This window comes from Narcine bancroftii, chromosome 6 (assembly GCF_036971445.1).
Source record: "Narcine bancroftii isolate sNarBan1 chromosome 6, sNarBan1.hap1, whole genome shotgun sequence".
NCBI classification, from domain to species: Eukaryota; Metazoa; Chordata; class Chondrichthyes; order Torpediniformes; family Narcinidae; genus Narcine; species Narcine bancroftii.
In genome coordinates this window covers 246,274,063-246,294,257 of record NC_091474.1, presented here as the reverse complement: position 1 = coordinate 246,294,257, position 20,195 = coordinate 246,274,063, and the positions used below count along the sequence as shown (strand labels likewise).

Genomic DNA, 20,195 nt, shown 5'->3' with positions numbered 1-20,195 from the left:
CCATAATAGCAATCACCTCCTGCCAACACCCAGGAGACCAATCCGTGCGATCTATGGGCTCCTGGAAAATTGGGGTTGACTTATATGCCAGATATTCCATAAAACCCTTAAAATGAGGCTGAAAAAAAGGATTGACTAATATGTCAAAATATACATAATACATATTCCAAAAATGAGGGGCCGAAAAAGGTAAAGGGAGAGATAGGAGTCGGGCTTGGGTACAACACTCAGTGAAGAATGGTGGCAGGACCTGTGTCTGGACAGTGTGACAGGGGACGTCAATACCAGACACAGGATGGTGCAGTAAAACCTCCTGCACCAGTTGCACCTTCCACCTCAAAAACTACATATATCCAAGTCGGAGAGTTCAGAAATGTATTTTAGATGTGGTGTGGAGGTGGGAACTTTCGTCCATTCTACCTGGCTGTGCTCAAAGGTGAGACCTTTTTGGGAAGACCTAGGGGATATATATTAGAGAAGCGCAGTTTAGACTGACTAAATTCCAAATTTTGTTTGTGAAGGTCATCTTGGTAGTAGCCAGTGTTACAAGCCCAGAGCCCAAACCCCAGTACCAATAGAAATTCACAAAGACAAATGGTTACTCAAACAAAAGCTGCTTTTAATTTTCTTCAAACATAAAAACAGGATCAAACTTTAACTTATTACCATTAACTTAATCCCCTTCTAATTCTAAGAGCACGTGTATGTAATAAGTATTTGTTCAAATAAGTTCTTTGATTCAGTGTCCAAACTCACTTCTCCAAGTTCACCGGTATCAGGCAATTCTTATACTGTGCACAGAATTCAACATTTATGAATTTTCACCAGTCTCTGGTGCTTAAAGTTAAATGGTTACCGCTCAGAAGGGTTCTGGTGGGTTTCAGAGAGAGAATTGTTGCTCGTTGGACACACACAAACTGATTTCCTCTAATCAGTAACTTCAGTGTTTTGCTGAATAAACTTGCCCCATCAGGGTTTTCCAAATGATGACCACTTCTCCCAGGTCACCACAGAGTTCTTCGTTTCCCATATTTCAGGAGAAATGCTCTAGCCAGCAATTTCCTCCTGTAAGGGCAAGAGTTTTGATCAGCCTGAACTCCAAACTCACAATCCATCTTCAAAATGGAGTTTTCAATAAGCCTGCCAGCTTCCCATGTTGCAGTCTCAACTGCTACTATAGAACCTACTTCTCTCTCTAAGAGAAGAATCCTGTTTATTTTTTCCTCTCTGCTTGTAAAAACCTCTCCCAAGGCTCCAAATCCAATCTTTGAAAGATTGTACCAGTATTTGAGCCTGGACTTGGTTCCAATTTGCACCTCCTTTTGAAGTTCTTTCCAAAGCAGTTCCATTGCCTCTGCAAAAGCATTCGGAGCCTCAATGTCAAGCTTCAGCAAAGCTCCTGCATTTTGCATTTTAAATGACGTCTTTTGTGAAGTGTTACTCTGTTTGTGAAATGACCTGCATTAAACCCCCCACAATCTATCTGTTCTAAAGACATTTATTCATAACCATAATAATAACCCATAACACCAGGAAGTGTATAGCGGTTTTGTGGAAGTCCGACTCCCAGCAAAATACCACATGATGGAATATGGAAATGCAGAGTTTCATTCCCCTGCAGAAAATCACATAACCTACGGAGGAACATGACACTGCAGTACTTTGGTTCTCAGATAAATTGATTCCCCCTTTCTAAATAGGGATATGGTTAAATTATCCCAGTACAGCCAAAAATGTGATTACTGAAATGGGACTTGACACAATACAATGCACCTACCGTTTCTTTTCAGGTGCTGAGTTTTCTTTCTCTTTCAAGTTCCTTTCTTTTTAGTGTTTTCTTTTGAATGGTGTTGCCACGGTTAATTCTTTTAATTACAGGTTTCGATAGGGGTCGTGTACACCACAAAGATTGGAATCGAGGTAAGTTTTTGGAATGTAATCACTGAGGTGGGTGGGGACAAATATAAACTTTGGGTATGAATATGTACATGGATGGATTTGTTTATTGGACTTTAAGTATGAAAACTCAAATAAAATACAAAAAAATTGCACGTCTGGCATTAATGAAAAAAAGGATAAAATGCTATATTCAATTGAAATTAGTATAACATTATCGTCAAAGTATTCCAAAAAGAGCTATGAAATTAACACCCATTTTACATTTGTCACAGAGAACTTGGGTCCAGATAAAAGCGAAAGTTTAACTTTAGATGTATGTGCCCTATGAACCACTTTAAATTGTAACAGACAATACCATGTACAAAATGATGCAGTGTTTATACCAGATTGGACATTAAAAGATTGAAATCTTGCTCCCACATATTCTTGATTTGAATTAACGAGGCTAGACTTAACTTAGCCATTTTATCGTAAATAAGAGATATTAAACCTTTATAAAAGGTATCAAAATTATTTGCCTCAGGAATTCCAAGAAAATTCGGAATCTGGGATTGAACAAAATGCCTAATTTGTAAATATCAAAATAAAAGCTGATGCAAAATTGTTATTAATAAAAAGGACTTTAAAACAAATAACACCCAATCTACGCCATGCATTAAAAGTTGAATCTTACAAAGAAAATTGGAAAAGATGATTGGATACAATTGGGCTAAAAACCTCTGAAATCCAAAATATCTTTTCAGTTGTGCCGATATTCATAAAAAGTGTTTAATGATTGGGTTGTCAGTTAATTTATCTAAAGAAGAATATAGAGAAGATCAAAGAATTGCCAGGAAAGAAATATTCTCTGTCAAATTTAATTCTATTTCTATCCTTGTGGGGTGATCAACTCTGTTATCAAATTGTCACAAAGGAATCATATTTTGACTGCCTAAAATTAAAATCTATAATTAAGACATACCAAACCACCGTCCTGCTTGACTTTTGAAGATGGAACTTTATTCAAGCAGGGACATTATCCTTGCCATATACAAGATAAAAGTGAATCAAGTGAATCAAAAAAAGGATTTAGAATTTTTTTTGATCACGCCGCAGTCCCGCCAAACTCGACCCAAGCCGCAGTTCCGCCAAACTCGACCCACGCCGCAGTCCCGCCAAACTCGACCCACGCCGCAGTCCCGCCAAACTCGACCCACGCCGCAGCCTGGCGCACCTCGACCAAACTCGACCCACGTTGCACCCTGGCGCAGTCCCACCAAACTCAACCCACGCCACACCCTGGCACAGTCCCACCAAACTTGACCCACACTGCATCCTGGCGCAGTCTCGCCAAACTCGACCCACGCCACACCCACTGAACTCAACACACTGCACCTTGATAGAGCAGCCCCTCCATTCCTCTTAAAACATTGGGCAATAAATAGTACCTTCATCATTGCTTGCTATATCTGAACACAATTCCTCAGCATTTAAAAGTATGCTTTTACTTTTTTTTTCAAACCAAAGTGCATGGGGAATAATGGTACAGGAGAGGGTCAATAGGACTGGGCACAATAGTACAGCATTGACTAGATGGGCTGAAGAGTCCATTTCTGCACTGCAGTGTTCTGTGGTTCCATCAACTTCAGGCAGTCACAACCCAGATTTAATAAAGCCTTTCATCAAATGACTCGAATTCTAATTGTTTCCAGTGCCAGATTACACTTCAACCCTGCCTTGTGGTGTCGGACTAACTGGTCTCCTGTTCCCCATCCTTCATAGCTTTACTGAAAATCGTGCAGTGTCTTTAGGGGAACAGTTCCACACTTTGTGGCACTTTGGAACACAGCATGTTGTGCATCCACAATCCCCACCTGTTCCAAACCCAGAACGCAGATTTGAAATTTACCAGCTCATCAACCTCTCCAGATCTGCACACTGTGGATGCCACAGAGCCCTTGTGCACCACCAGGTTTCATTTATTCTCCTGCAACATTTCAACATTCACAGGGCAAGGCTGGTTATAGAGCACAGGGGTTAACTCTGCATTAACTCCAAGTGTGAGCTGCCTTCATACATTCAATGTTGTTTCCCAACCAACAGCCAATCATTACCTCACTTCTTCATAGCTATCTGAGATCCAGCGTTCAGACTGAACTAGTTCAACATACAAAAGTGCTGGAGAAACTCAGCAGGTCACGCAATGATATGTCGCGGTAACCAACATTTCAGGCCTGAACTCTTCGTCAACTAAAACACTGACAAAATCTTAAAGAAAGTAGTGATTATTCTTCCCCATTTGCCTTCAAATTCTTTAAACTTAATTTAAACATATGGCATAGTTACAGGTCCTTCCAGCCCACACCACCCAAATACAATTAACCTACAATTCTTGTACGTTTTGAAACCCAAGCAAACACGGGGAGAATGTACAAACTCCTTACAGCCAGCGCAGAATTCGAACCCCAGACACTAGAGATAAATGTACAGATTATTAATTAGCCCTTTCTTAAAGCAGGCAACCAAACAAGGAATGGATTTTATTTTGTTTTAATATTTTAATTTAGACATAGAATGCAGTAACAGGCCTTTCTTGCCTGTTCAGAGGGATGGGCTGGTGGTGATCATAATTTGCAGCCTCCTTCCTGCTGTCAGGTGAGAGACTTCGGGCTGCAACCAGTTGGGGGAAGCCACTATCCCCCTTCTCAAAGCGCAATGCCCTTCTGCCCCCCCCCATCCGACTCATGTGCAGCATGCACAGTCCTCCCCCTCCTCTGACACCCCCACCCCCTCCAACATCCCTTCACACCTACACCGCGGACCCTCCACCCAACCAGGACCACCCCTCCAGGACCACCCCTCCAGGACCACCCCTCCAGGACCACCCCTCCAGGACCACCCCTCCAGGACCACCCCTCCAGGACCACCCCTCCAGGACCACCCCTCCAGGACCACCCCTCCAGGACCACCCCTCCAGGACCACCCCTCCAGGACCACCCCTCCAGGACCACCCCTCCAGGACCACCCCTCCAGGACCACCCCTCCAGGACCACCCCTCCAGGACCACCCCTCCAGGACCACCCCTCCAGGACCACCCCTCCAGGACCACCCCTCCAGGACCACCCCTCCAGGACCACCCCTCCAGGACCACCCCTCCAGGACCACCCCTCCAGGACCACCCCTCCAGGACCACCCCTCCAGGACCACCCCTCCAGGACCACCCCTCCAGGACCACCCCTCCAGGACCACCCCTCCAGGACCACCCCTCCAGGACCACCCCTCCAGGACCACCCCTCCAGGACCACCCCTCCAGGACCACCCCTCCAGGACCACCCCTCCAGGACCACCCCTCCAGGACCACCCCTCCAGGACCACCCCTCCAGGACCACCCCTCCAGGACCACCCCTCCAGGACCACCCCTCCAGGACCACCCCTCCAGGACCACCCCTCCAGGACCACCCCTCCAGGACCACCCCTCCAGGACCACCCCTCCAGGACCACCCCTCCAGGACCACCCCTCCAGGACCACCCCTCCAGGACCACCCCTCCAGGACCACCCCTCCAGGACCACCCCTCCAGGACCACCCCTCCAGGACCACCCCTCCAGGACCACCCCTCCAGGACCACCCCTCCAGGACCACCCCTCCAGGACCACCCCTCCAGGACCACCCCTCCAGGACCACCCCTCCAGGACCACCCCTCCAGGACCACCCCTCCAGGACCACCCCTCCAGGACCACCCCTCCAGGACCACCCCTCCAGGACCACCCCTCCAGGACCACCCCTCCAGGACCACCCCTCCAGGACCACCCCTCCAGGACCACCCCTCCAGGACCACCCCTCCAGGACCACCCCTCCAGGACCACCCAAGAGCCAGCAACTTGGTGGGACTGAGCCTCAATCAGCAGAGTCCATCAACACACACCAGTTCAACCCTGGCAGCTGCTCAGTTTCTATCGTACTGTCAAATGGAGCTGTCATCTTCCAGTTAACTGTTTGATTCCCAGCAGTCACACATGAATCTGGGCTCAAATTCCTTTGGGAGCTGAGGGAGTCACGTGATAGGGAGTCACGTGATGGAGTAGTGGCTGGTTGAGTGGAACCAGCCCTCTCCAAAGAAAAAAGTGTGAAAAAAAGAGCTCAATAGACATAAAATACAGGAAGCTAAAGATAAAGTTACAGAGAAGAGACAGAAGACGGCACCCAAAAGAGAGAAAGTAAGAATAACAGAAAGGGGAAGAAGGAAAATCACTGGAGAAGAAAGAAGGCAGAGAACCACCGTGGAGAGGAGCGGCCGATCTCCGGTGTTGGTGAGTCCCCAGAGGAGCGGTGTCCTCCCGACCGGCAGACTCCAAAATTGGCTCTCAGAGCCAAGAGGTGTGCAACTGCACATGCGTGAGTAGTTGCACATGCGCAGTACGCAAGTAAAAAGGTTAACGCCCGGCGGCAGGAGGCCCGGCGGCAGGAGGCCCGGCGGCAGGAGGCCCGGCGGCAGGAGGCCCGGCGGCAGGAGGCCCGGCGGCAGGAGGCCCGGCGGCAGGAGGCCCGGCGGCAGGAGGCCCGGCGGCAGGAGGCCCGGCGGCAGGAGGCCCGGCGGCAGGAGGCCCGGCGGCAGGAGGCCCGGCGGCAGGAGGCCCGGCGGCAGGAGGCCCGGCGGCAGGAGGCCCGGCGGCAGGAGGCCCGGCGGCAGGAGGCCCGGCGGCAGGAGGCCCGGCGGCAGGAGGCCCGGCGGCAGGAGGCCCGGCGGCAGGAGGCCCGGCGGCAGGAGGCCCGGCGGCAGGAGGCCCGGCGGCAGGAGGCCCGGCGGCAGGAGGCCCGGCGGCAGGAGGCCCGGCGGCAGGAGGCCCGGCGGCAGGAGGCCCGGCGGCAGGAGGCCCGGCGGCAGGAGGCCCGGCGGCAGGAGGCCCGGCGGCAGGAGGCCCGGCGGCAGGAGGCCCGGCGGCAGGAGGCCCGGCGGCAGGAGGCCCGGCGGCAGGAGGCCCGGCGGCAGGAGGCCCGGCGGCAGGAGGCCCGGCGGCAGGAGGCCCGGCGGCAGGAGGCCCGGCGGCAGGAGGCCCGGCGGCAGGAGGCCCGGCGGCAGGAGGCCCGGCGGCAGGAGGCCCGGCGGCAGGAGGCCCGGCGGCAGGAGGCCCGGCGGCAGGAGGCCCGGCGGCAGGAGGCCCGGCGGCAGGAGGCCCGGCGGCAGGAGGCCCGGCGGCAGGAGGCCCGGCGGCAGGAGGCCCGGCGGCAGGAGGCCCGGCGGCAGGAGGCCCGGCGGCAGGAGGCCCGGCGGCAGGAGGCCCGGCGGCAGGAGGCCCGGCGGCAGGAGGCCCGGCGGCAGGAGGCCCGGCGGCAGGAGGCCCGGCGGCAGGAGGCCCGGCGGCAGGAGGCCCGGCGGCAGGAGGCCCGGCGGCAGGAGGCCCGGCGGCAGGAGGCCCGGCGGCAGGAGGCCCGGCGGCAGGAGGCCCGGCGGCAGGAGGCCCGGCGGCAGGAGGCCCGGCGGCAGGAGGCCCGGCGGCAGGAGGCCCGGCGGCAGGAGGCCCGGCGGCAGGAGGCCCGGCGGCAGGAGGCCCGGCGGCAGGAGGCCCGGCGGCAGGAGGCCCGGCGGCAGGAGGCCCGGCGGCAGGAGGCCCGGCGGCAGGAGGCCCGGCGGCAGGAGGCCCGGCGGCAGGAGGCCCGGCGGCAGGAGGCCCGGCGGCAGGAGGCCCGGCGGCAGGAGGCCCGGCGGCAGGAGGCCCGGCGGCAGGAGGCCCGGCGGCAGGAGGCCCGGCGGCAGGAGGCCCGGCGGCAGGAGGCCCGGCGGCAGGAGGCCCGGCGGCAGGAGGCCCGGCGGCAGGAGGCCCGGCGGCAGGAGGCCCGGCGGCAGGAGGCCCGGCGGCAGGAGGCCCGGCGGCAGGAGGCCCGGCGGCAGGAGGCCCGGCGGCAGGAGGCCCGGCGGCAGGAGGCCCGGCGGCAGGAGGCCCGGCGGCAGGAGGCCCGGCGGCAGGAGGCCCGGCGGCAGGAGGCCCGGCGGCAGGAGGCCCGGCGGCAGGAGGCCCGGCGGCAGGAGGCCCGGCGGCAGGAGGCCCGGCGGCAGGAGGCCCGGCGGCAGGAGGCCCGGCGGCAGGAGGCCCGGCGGCAGGAGGCCCGGCGGCAGGAGGCCCGGCGGCAGGAGGCCCGGCGGCAGGAGGCCCGGCGGCAGGAGGCCCGGCGGCAGGAGGCCCGGCGGCAGGAGGCCCGGCGGCAGGAGGCCCGGCGGCAGGAGGCCCGGCGGCAGGAGGCCCGGCGGCAGGAGGCCCGGCGGCAGGAGGCCCGGCGGCAGGAGGCCCGGCGGCAGGAGGCCCGGCGGCAGGAGGCCCGGCGGCAGGAGGCCCGGCGGCAGGAGGCCCGGCGGCAGGAGGCCCGGCGGCAGGAGGCCCGGCGGCAGGAGGCCCGGCGGCAGGAGGCCCGGCGGCAGGAGGCCCGGCGGCAGGAGGCCCGGCGGCAGGAGGCCCGGCGGCAGGAGGCCCGGCGGCAGGAGGCCGCCCGGCAAGGATACAGAACCAGCTCACCAGAGAAGGATGAAGATACATAGATACAGAGAAGATGACACAGACATAGATACAGACACAGAAGAAGACCAAGATTTTCAAAGGAAAGAAGGTAAAATAGAAGGACAAAGTTTAGATAAAGCCTTTTTCAAAGAACAAATGAGGTCATTAAAAGAATGTCTATCATTAGAATTTAGTTCAATCAAAAGAAAAATGTAAAGAGCTGAAGACAAAACGCAAAGCTTAGAGTTAGTCATGACTGAAATACAGAAAATAGTATAAAATGTGGAGGAACGAGAAGTGGCTGTAGAAATGGGGATAAATGATTTAAAAGGGAAGTTGGAAGAGAGTGAAAAAAAATTAAAGAGACAAGATTTATTGTCACAAAAAATTGACATATTGGAAAACTACAGTAGGCGAAAACATAAAAATAGTGGGCCTGAAAGAAGGCAAAGTGTCAGATAAAAAGGAATTTATAAAAGGATGGATTCCGAAGGTGCTGGGAGCAACAGATTCACATGAAAAAATAGAAAACGAAAGGGCGCATAGAGCACTAATACCGAAACCGCCACCACATCAAAAACAGAGATCCATATTGGTAAAACTTCTAAGATATACGACAAGAGAAAACATAATGGAACAGGCAAGAAAGATTAGAGAAGACAATAAGCTGTTGAAATATAAGGAACAATTTTTTTATTATTATTTTTAATTTATTTATCTATTCATTCATCTATCTATCTATCTATTTATTTATTTATTTATTTTTACACAGAAATAAGCTTTGAACTTTTAAAGAAGAGGAAGGAATTCAACACAGCGAAAACAATCTTATGGAAGAAAGCGTATAACTTTATATTAAGACAGTAGTACTCAAAAGTATTTATTCCTGGGGAACGGAATAGACTGTTTTCAGACCCAAAGAAAGCCCAAGAATTTGCTGAACATGTGCAGTAAAGGAGGAGAGGTGGAGAAGTGACAAAAAGGAAGACCAGCAAGAAAATATACAAAAATATGTAAAAATATAAGGTAAAGATAATGTATATATAAAGATGAAGAAGAGAAGGCGAAGAAGGGAAAAAAGAGAGCTTTGTTATAGGTATAAGAAAATAATGTTCTCTGGTAGAATAATGGAATCACTATCACTATCTCGGAGGATAGTGAATAATGGTCACTGCAAAATCAGTTGACGCTTATGAGCAAGTTCGCAAACCGAATGGAAAAGGGAGTTGTGGTTGCAGTCAAGGGACAAGGGGCAATCCAAGGAGGGGAGGTTCATTTGGGGTTAAAGGGTTATTGCTTGTAGGGATTGTTGGGGTATTTCATGTCTTAAATGCGTTGTTATATATTGAGATTAAAAAGGAAAACTTAAAAACAGTAATGGAAAAAAGGGATGGAGGTGGTGAAGAGGCAGAAAAGAAGTGAAAAAGATATAAGATGGCCACGTTGAACTATATGATTATAAACATTAATAGAATATATAACCAAGTTTAAATGTATCCCATTGAAAAAAAAAATCATATATAATTTAAAAGACAAAGTTACAATATTTGAAAAAATCTGGGAACCATATATAGAACATAACAGAAAGAGCAGGCCTCGGACCACCACCACCTAAAATGATAAGAAGATACACACGATCAGATTTAATGTGAATAAGTAGATGATACGTCTTTTTTGTTTGTATTCCTTTTGTAGAAAGATATTGTTTTATTGTATTTTATATATCCAATATTTACTGTTTTTGGAGGGGGTGGGAAGGGGGGAGGGAGGAATGGGGGAAAAAAAGAGAAAATGTCACTGAATATTTAAAGAGATCCATCTGTAAATATATTGGTTGATATGGTTCATAGTGCGATAAAGAAAGAATTACCCAAAAAATCCTTTGGGAGCTTTGCACAGACTTCAGTGGAGGGACTATTTCCTGATTCCAATCTCATCTCCCACAGGAATCCTGAGTCTCACCATCTTCCCAGTTTCTTTCCCTCCAGTTTCCCTCCTAACCCCACTCCAAGGCAGCAGTTGAGTAGATCCAAGGCTTCAATAAGCTCCTGCTGTCACTTCCACCACCCAACAGCATGACTGCCTGCCAATGAAGCAGCACACCACCGAGATTCCGATCTATTGGCATCACAGACAACCCTGAGATTCTTTTTCCTAGGGGAGCGGCAGAATTGTAGTACAAAAATAAATGGACTCAGCGTTCAGATGTAACAAACTTACTGTACAACACAGAGAGAGAGAAAAAAAAATCAATGAAATGCAAAACCTTAAATGGGTCCTTGATTGAGTTTGTTGTTGAAGAGTCTGATGGTGGAGGGGTAGCACCTGTTGCTGTATCTGGTGCTGCAAGTCTCGCGGCACCTCCATCTCTTTCTTGATGGCAGCAGTGAGAACAGAGCGTGTGCTGGGTGGGTGGATTCTTGATGATTGCTGCAACAGCACCATTCCCTGTAGATGGGAGGGAGGGTTTTGCCGGTGATGTCCTGAGCCACGTCCACTACCTCTTGCAGGGCTTCTTGCTCAGGGATATTGGCGTCCCCATACCAGACCGTGATGCGGCCGGGCAACACACTTTCCACCACTTGTAGAGATTTGCCAGAGTTTCTGGTGTCATACTAAACCTCCGCAAACTCGTTGAGGAAGCAGAGGTACTGACATGCTTTCTTCATAATGCCATTAGTGAGTTAGGTCCAGGAAAGATCCTCCGAGATAGTGATTCCTAAGAACTTAAACTTTCTCACCCTTTCCACCAATGATCCCCCAGTGATTACAATAATCACTGGATCGTACACATCTGGTTGTCCTTTCCTGGTCAACAATCTGCTCCTTAGTTTTGGTGACACTGAGTGAAAGGTTATTGTTGGTGAACCATTAGGCCCAGTTTTCAATCTCCCTCTTGTATGCTGACTTATCGCCCTTTTTTATACAACTCACTATTGTGGCATTGTCCATCATCAACATATTTGTAGATGGTGTTGTCACAGTGAGCCAGGCAGTCATAGGTGTATAGTAAGTAGAGCAAGGGCCAAAGAGAGCTTTCAGACCTGTGTCTCCAAGAGGAACAAAGAAATGGCAAACTGTACAGAGACCAGAAGCTTCTGAACAACACCGGTGTTGAGCTGAAACTTCACCTTCACCTTGCCATGGGCCTGTGGTCACGCAGCCTCCGCATCACTGCCCATCATCTCCCAGACTGGCCCACAGACCACGTGCCCATCAGGTTGCACAGGCAACCCTGCTAACCAAACGCAACAGATTCCCAACCCTGTAAAACATGCCCCTCGTTACAGGGCGAGTTCAGGATCATACCCTCGTAATCTGGTCACTTATTAACCGGTCTTTCTAAACGCCAATGAGAGGAATAGATCGGTTGAATGCAGAGTCCTTTGTACAGAGTAGGGGAATCAGTAACCAGAGGACACAGGGTCTCGATGAGGGGGTAGAAATTTAGCATCAACTGGAATGGCAACTTTTTTAAAAAATACACAGGGGTGGTGGGTGTGTGGAACGAGCTACCGGAGGAGGTGGTTGAGGCAGGGACTACTAAAACATTTAAGAAAATAAACTTTGGACAGATACATGGATCGGATGGGTTTAGAGGAATATGGGAGAAATACAGGCAGGTGGGACAAATGTGGCTGGGACAATTTGGACTGTGTGGGAGAATTTGATCCTTCGAATTTGTTTCCACAATACAACTGTGAACTCAACCTCAACAAAAGGTTTAAACTGAGTGAGACCACAAAACATTGAGCATAAAAAGGGGGCACAGTTGTTGTTACACCACCAGCAATCCTGGGTTGAATCTGCCGCTGTGTTAGAAGTTTGTATGTTCTCCCGTATTTGCGTTGGTTTCCTCTAGGTGCTCCAGTTTCCTCCCAATGCTCAAAACGTACCAGGAGCTTGTAGGTCAATTGGCTGCAATTGGGCACGAGTTCATGGGCAAAAGGGCCTGCAACCATGCAGTATGTCTAAATTTAAATTTTTTCATTTAAGAACTTGGCACATGACCGACACAGTTGGCACAGATATAGGGTTGGGGGACTTGACCCACACAGTTGGTGCAGACCCAGGGACGGGGCACACGACCCACACGGTGGGCACATGACCCAGGAATGTGGTACACAACTCACACAGTTGGCGCAGATCCAGGGCCAAACACATGTCCAACACGGTTGGCATAGACCCAGGAAGGGGGCACATATAGAAGCACAAGAAACTTTTGGTACAAGGTTGCAGCTGGGATAAATAAACTGTTTTTAATTTCATGTTCAAGGGACAATTTGTTTACATTAGAGGGCGCAGGGAAGCTCAGAGCCCACTTCCTGGGGTGAACTCAGCCAGTCTTGGTCTCCATAGGAGATAGGTATATTGCGCAACTTCAGGCCTGAGATCTTCTTCAAGGAAGAGGATCCTTCTTCAAGGATCTTATGCCATAGGTGCTTTGAGGCTAGAAATACATTTCCTTTCTTCCCAAGAAATATCTTCCTTCCTGAACTCCAATTGCCAAACCTTTGACCATTTACTCTTGCACAAGTCCTGTTCACTCCCCCCCACCCCATCGACCACAGTTCATGATCCTTCCCCCCCCCTCACCCCGTCCCATTGACCCCGGCTCACAACACCCCCCCACCTCCATCCCTTCTTTGGTCATCAGTCAATCTGCCTTCCATCCACACTTTCTACACCATTTCTATTTGTAGCTTACCCATCACCCATTTTTAATTATATTTTCACTGATCAACTTCAACTCTGGTTTCAGTCTTGCAACCAGAAGACTCATTTTAGACATTGGCTTGGCTTTCAAACCAATAAGAAATGTTATCACATTATGATCACTCTTCCCCCAAGGAGTTTTTCTTTCAACTCATGATCAGATCCAAAACATCAATATTCCATTCCAGAAGTTGTCCCAAATACACTCACCAACTGGATTAAGCCAAAGATGAAAGGTGTGCACAAATCTGACAGAGTCTGCCTGCAAGCCCTGCCTGGACTTAGCTGTATCCACTGTGAAATGAACTGGGATACACTGGTAGTGTGTTGTGCTGATGCCTGGCTCTGCCCCCATCTGCTCACATATAATCCTGGCTTCCCACCTAAACCCAGAACCCTTCTGAGGACTACTGTGAAACCCTAACCATAGTTACAAGCTAATAAAAGCGTTCTCCCTCCAGTCGCAAGAGTTTTTATTCCCGCTACAATTTTATTAGCTTATTTCCTAAACGATGGAAGCTTCTCAAGCCTGGTTTGCTGCTGATAGGCCTTCTATCCCCTGACACAGCTGAGGAGTTTACGTACTGGCTAGACTGCTTCCAGGCCTACCTGAACACGACCAGAGATGTCTTCCACACCAAAGAACTCAGGAGGTCCGCACTCGTTTCGAGGGTAGGAACGAAAGGGTATGCAGTCATCAGGGACTGCACGAAATTGGATGCTGCCATCGAGTCGTTGAAGGCTTGGTACCTGAAGTCACAAAATGAGGCCCTAGTGAGGCACCGACTCCTCCTACGTCACCAACAGCCAGGAGAGACCATTGATGACTACCTGCTGGATCTATGGATGCTTGCCAAGGGGGGAGTAGGTATGAAGCGGCTACAGGCCACGTTCGTGAAGAACAGATCCTCGACGCTCTAGTCGTGGGGTCCACTCGAGGTACATGAGGCAGCAACTACTCGAGTCAGGTAAGATGAACCCGACTAGTCACGATGAACTAGCCAAATCGCTGGAACAAGCCAAGCTCGAGAACAGCGACCTTGAAGCCAGTGAGGTTACTCACTCAGGTGAGCCCTTCCAAGGATTAGCTGCTCCCGCTACCACAGCATGAACTGCGGCCGCCTCCCTTGCTAGGTAGTGCTTTATCTGCAGCTAGAACCAGCATCCCCGATCTCGTTGCCCAGCTCAAGACTCAGTGTTCCAGCTGTGGCAAGAAAGGGGATTGGGCAAGGGTTTGCAGCATGAGAAGCCCAGGGAAGACCGGAGCCTGCAACACTCCCAGATCTGGCTCCAGCCCCAAGCCATCTGCCCCAAATTCACCCAAACCCACTTGCTGCGTTACACGCCAACGCTGGGTGGTATTGAGAAAACAGCGCAAAAAGGCTTGGCAGCCATCTTGCTGCGACCAAAATTCAAATTCGGTGCCATCATCGTTGGAGGAGGAAGGAGGGTGGCCGTCTTGCTGTGCCATGAGGTTGATGGCATCTTACCAAAGCTGGGCAACCCAACTCCACAGCGACTGTCAAGGTAAACATACATTTCACTAAATGCCTAATCGACACAAGCTCCATTAAAAGACTCAAGACTGTACAAGAATACAACCTGAAGATGTAGCCTTCCAATTATTGCATATCCCTCACATCTCATTCGCATTCTACGCGTGTTCAACAACATTGTATAGAACATAGAACATCTGTCGTTTGGTGGGGGGGGAATTTCTGTAAGATACACCTGTATATACTTATGAATTGTGAGCTCCAATGCTGTTGGGTCTGGACTTAATGTATCACTTTAAAAGCATGACGTTAGAGTATTCTGGTATTTCCCCCCCCCCCCCCCCCCGCCCCCGTAACAGTTCGGAACAGAGGGACCCTAAAATCAGAACCCACATGCAGCCTCTCCACACTGAATATTGACCCCTTCTCCTCTCTTCATAATCTGTCCTGACTGCAAACCTATTGCTACCAAGACCAGGAGGTACAGCACAGTAGACCAAGATTTCATACAATGTATGCTCGACGAAGGTATTAATGAACCTAGCACCAGCCCGTGGAGAGCATAAGTGGTAGTGGGAAAAGGGGAAACAAGTCCAGGCTAGTAAATGTCAATAGCCAAACTATTAATCGGTGCACACTCCTGGACGTACACCCCCTCTCGAATTTCGGACATGGTGAATAATATTGCGCAGTATCGAGTCTAATCAAACTGAAAGTTGCTCATCACCAGCTGTCAATCAATTCCTAAATGTATATATATATGACATTTGAGGCTAACGGTCATCTCTATCAATTCCGGAGGGTCCCTTTGGATAGAAACGAGGTTTCTATCTTCCAGAGGCAGATGGACAGAATAGTGGATGAGTACGGTGAAGGCTACCTTCCCCACCTCAATAACGTCACCATCTGTGGCCACACCTTGGAAGGCCATGACGCCAACCTCCAGAGTTTTCTCCACACAGCGAAAGCCCTGAACCTCATTTAAAACTCTGACAAGTGTGTGTTCAGGACTAAATGTCTGGCTATCCTTGGCTACATGGTGCAGAATGGCATCACTGGCTCTGATCCTGATAGGATGCACCCCCTGTTAGAGTTCCCCTTTCCCAGGACCTCAAAGGCTTTGAGGAGATGCCTGGGGTTTTTCCCACATTTCCCCCTCTCGGCTGAAGCCCAAACTGCTTTTAACTACCTCTGGAACCATGTTGCGAAAGCTGCCATGCATGCAGTGGATGAGAATCTACCTTTCAAACTGGAAAGTGACACTTCAGATGTAGCCCTAGCCGGTACCCTCAACCAGGTGGGCAGGCTGGTTGCACAAGGCCACGAGCTCTGGAACCCATATGTGGAAAAGGAGGCTCAAGCCATTGTAGAAGACATGAGGCACTGAAGACACTACCTGGTTGGTAGGTTTACGCTCCTCACTGACCAGCACTCGGTCGCATTCATGTTTAATAACGTCAAGAGGGGCAAAATCAAGAATGACAAGATTTCTAGGTGGAAGATCAGACATTGCTTATCGGCCAGGAGCCCTCAATGACCCGCCAAATGCCTTATCCAGAGGAAGTTGTGCCTCTACACATACTGGCCAACTGCAGTCTCTGCATAATGAGCTCTGCCATCCAGGGGTCACCCTCATGACTCAGTTTGTCAAGGAACGCAATCTGCCCTACTCCATGGAAGACATCAGGGAAATGACCAGGTCTGCGTGGAGTGGAAGCTGCACTTCCATCACCCCACAAAGGCGCATCTGATCAAGTCATCCAGGCCCTTTGAACAGCTCAGTGTCGATTTTAAGGGCCTTCTCCCTCCAGGAACGGGAACACTTACTTCCTCTCTATCATGGATGAGTACTCCCACTTCCCGTTCGCCATTCCATGCCCACCTCGTCAGTCATAAAGGCCACAGACCATTTTTGCCCAGTTTGGGTATCCCAGCTACATTCATAATGACCAGGGCTCATCCTTTATGAGTGACGAGCTAAATCAGTACCTGCTGGTGAGGAGCATCGCATCCAGCAGGACTACTAGCTACAACCCCCAGGGAACAGACAGGTTGAAAAGGAGAAAACCACGGTCTGGAAGGCTGTCAAATTGGCCCTGAAGTCAAAAGGCCTTCCAGACTCAGGCTGGCAGGAAGTTCTCTCTCTAACACTCCATTCCATCCAGTCACTACTACTATGTACTGTGACCAGCACTACTCCTCATTAGCTTCTATTCAATTTCGAAAGAAGGTTGGCATTGGGAACTGCACTCCCAACCTGGCTCACCACTCCCGGTCCAGTCCTTCTAAGGAAGCACATGAGGAGAAGCAAGACCAGCCCCACTGGCGGAAAGGGTGAAACTGCTGGATGGCAGGGAGGACACCATCAGGGACCTGGCACCCGCTGGAACAGAGAGTCTGTTGCCTCAGGGGCCCTGTGACCCACAGAGCTCATTCTCACCACCCCTAGTCAGGGCCTCAGGGGATCCGGTTCAGGAGGAAAGTGCATCCCCCTCCACCATTGAGCTGGAGACCCAGCCCACCTCTCCTCCCTCACAAGGAGTCCAAAGCATTCCACCTGGATCTCCAGAACCACCCCCCCTCCCCCAAGACCGCTTAAATCTATAAATAACTTTTTTTTTTTAACTTTTTTTCTGAGCCCATGTTCTCTGGCTTCATTCACAGATCCTAGATTCAACAGGAAGAGGTGAATGCAGTGAACTGGGATTTAACGGTAGTGGGTTGTGCTGATGGCTGGCTTCGCCTCCCAGCTCCACCTCTATCTGCTCACATATAAATAACCATGGTTTCCTGCCTAAACCCAGAACCCTTCTGAAGGCTACTGTGAAGCCCTACCCTCAGTTATAAGCTAATAAAAACATTTGTTCTCCCTCCAGTCATGAGAGCTTTTAAACCAAACACAGGCAGAGAAGGGGTAATACTTCTATTGCTGGAATTGCATCCAAATTCATGCACCAGTCAGTACACTGCTGACAAGCAGAAGGCAAACATGTGTAAGTACTGCTTCCACTATGAGAGCAGGAGGAAACCCAACCATGCAGGTTGTACCACATTGGCTGAGCGAACCAGCTTCCCAAGACTCAACGTACTGTGACACAGGACCATACAGGTCCAATGGCAATCTCCCTCTCTGGTGAATCCAAATGCCAGCAAACCTGCGCCCCCCCCCCACCCCTCCTGGAAAAATCTCCCTCTCAGGGAAAAGAGCAGCAAAGGAGAATTTGTGCCGACCATCATATCCACCTCTGAAAAAATCGTGTACTCATACATCCACATCACAACCATGGTCCTTGGTAGCACCAGAAGGCAAAATGTGAAGGGAATAGGCAAGAGTTATAGAACCGACAGAAGTGCCACCTCTTACACATCACGTTTTAGTTGGAAAGTTTCTTCAAAATCCAGAAGAGGAACTCAAGATTGTGATCCCAATTATAACCTGAACTAGTTACATTTTTTAATTTAGACATACATCACAGTAACAGGCTAGTCTGGCCCATGTTACCCTATTATACCCAAGTTACAAACAATCCCTGCAATATTGTACATTATGCTCAAAACCATCTCAATTGCTTCACAGAGATAAAAATTCTGACAGATCCAAATGGAGCCTCACGTGCAAGAGACAAGAATCTGGAGAGATTTAAAATTACCCTCCTGATGCCTTGAACCCATGCAGAGATTAACTGGGAACTCAGCACCACACACAGCCCAGTTATAGGGCATCACGTTCATCAGACAGAGGAGATCTAATGGAGGGAGAAGGTCAAAGCCGGGGTAAATAACTCAGTGGAGAAATAGAGGGCAAAGGGGGAGAGACCAGGGAGGGCAAAGGCTAGAGGTCAGGGGTGAGAGGCCAGCCACATTATTGGAATTTTGACTCCAGGTTTCACTGGAGACTAAACAGCAAAGAGAAACTGGAGAGGAAGACAGAGGGACAACAGACGTGGGTCACATGAAACTGTGATCCAGAACCAACAGGACCTCGATTTACATTCCCATTCACAGTGTACTGAAGAATGCTTCCACCTCCATAACCAGAGGATGGTTTCAAAAAGTTCCAGAAGTAGGTTTATACAAGTTAGCACAACACCCTAAGCAGAAGGTCATGTATTAACCCACAAAAAACAGTTCTGCACTTACACCATGTAATCCTGCCTTACAGTACATGAAACAACAGCCCGACCTTGGATGCAGTGGACAGAAACTTGAAGAGAGCTCAGTTCATCATCCCTAAACGCAGTGGAGTTGAACGTTGAGCCTTGCTTCCCTGCTATTTCCCACCAATGGACAACTCTGGACACTGGAGCATGTTGAAACCATTCTACTGATACAGGAGGCGCCAGCCACCCCCCACCCCGCCCCCACCCCCCCCCCCGCCCCCACCCCCCCCCCCCGCCCCCACCCCCCCCCCCCGCCCCCACCCCCCCCCCCCGCCCCCACCCCCCCCCCGCCCCCACCCCCCCCCCCCGCCCCCACCCCCCCCCCAACAACACGGGCGGGCAGCAGGTTTGTCACAAGGTCACCAGGTGACAGATACAGTCCCCTCTTCAGGAACACGAGAGACCCCGAAGGCCTGCCCGCTGGCAACCTGTTGATGGGCCCCCATCCCACAAGCTGCTCCTGTCTTCCCCCCCCCCCCCCCCCAACGGACCCCCCTCAATTACAGCTCAGGTGGGTGGGGCAGGGGTCGCCACCGCTGTCTGGGGCTGGACTGGTGACTGGCCATTGGTCTCCAGGGCCTGGGGGGGTGGGAACCGTGCCGCTGTCCAGCCTGGACGACCCCCCCCTCCCCACACAGGACCTGCCCGGGCCGGACCCCTCACCCGCGGGCCGGGCCCTGGGGCCGTCCATCTTGGGGCAGCCCGCGGGCCGGGCCGGGCCGGGCGCTCACCTTCTTCATGATGCCCGTCTTCCTCTTGCTGAACGTCGTGTACCTCCGCAGCTTGTTGTCGATGAACTCCATTTTGATCTTCACCCGGCCTCGCGTCTTCTTGCCGGGTTTCAGCCCGGCCGCCGCCCCCGCCCCGCCGTACGGAACGGCCCCGCCGCCCGCCAGCCCGGCTCCGCAGACCAGGCCCGCTTCGTGACCGCTCACCGCGACCAGCCCGGCCGCCGCCTCGGTGTCCGCCAGCCTGCGCTTCGGGCCGCGCCTGTCCGGGGCCGCGGCCGCCGCCGGGTCGTCGTCGTCGTCGCTGCTGGCCTCCGAGCCACTGTAGGCGGCGGAGGCGAGGGGAGGCTCCCGGCCGCGGCCCGGCGGCGCCGCGGCGGCGTGCTGGAGGCTGCCCGCGGGCAAGGCGCTCTCGCTGGCTCCGGCCTGGCTCTGCAGCATGGTGCGGGCCGCGCTGTGAGGCCGAGCCGCCGCCGCCGCTCCTCCCTCCCTCCCTGCCTGCCCCGCCGGCCCAGGCGCTGCTCCCCGCCCAGCAAATAATCCCGCGCTCAACCACAAGCACGCATCGCCGGAGCCGGTGCACTGGCCGCCACCCCCCACCTCCGCGGCGGCGGACGCTCGCCGCCCGCCAATCACACCGCCGCTCCGCCAATCAATCACCGCCGGCGGCGATCCGCCGCCGAGCCTGTCCTCAATGGCGGAGGCGGCGCACCGCCGCGCCCGGGAC

The 20,195-nt window shown here is 52.0% G+C and overlaps 1 protein-coding gene across 8 annotated transcripts in view; it reads right to left on the bottom strand.

The window, feature by feature from the left end:
* The window catches only part of srfa (serum response factor a), a 76,758-nt gene extending 56,769 nt beyond the window's left edge, over positions 1-19,989 (bottom strand). The window contains exons 1-2 of one of the 8 annotated variants that reach the window (XM_069887903.1): positions 19,472-19,964; positions 13,694-13,834 (exon numbers count right to left, since the gene is read on the bottom strand). In XM_069887903.1, the coding sequence (XP_069744004.1) occupies positions 13,694-13,834; positions 19,472-19,909 (579 nt within the window). In that variant the 5' untranslated portion in view covers positions 19,910-19,964. Of the gene's footprint in view, positions 1-13,693; positions 13,835-19,471 lie in introns of all 8 variants that reach the window. The other 7 variants (XM_069887896.1, XM_069887897.1, XM_069887899.1 and 4 more) reach the window with 7 other exon arrangements.
* Positions 19,990-20,195: the final 206 nt, after the last annotated feature.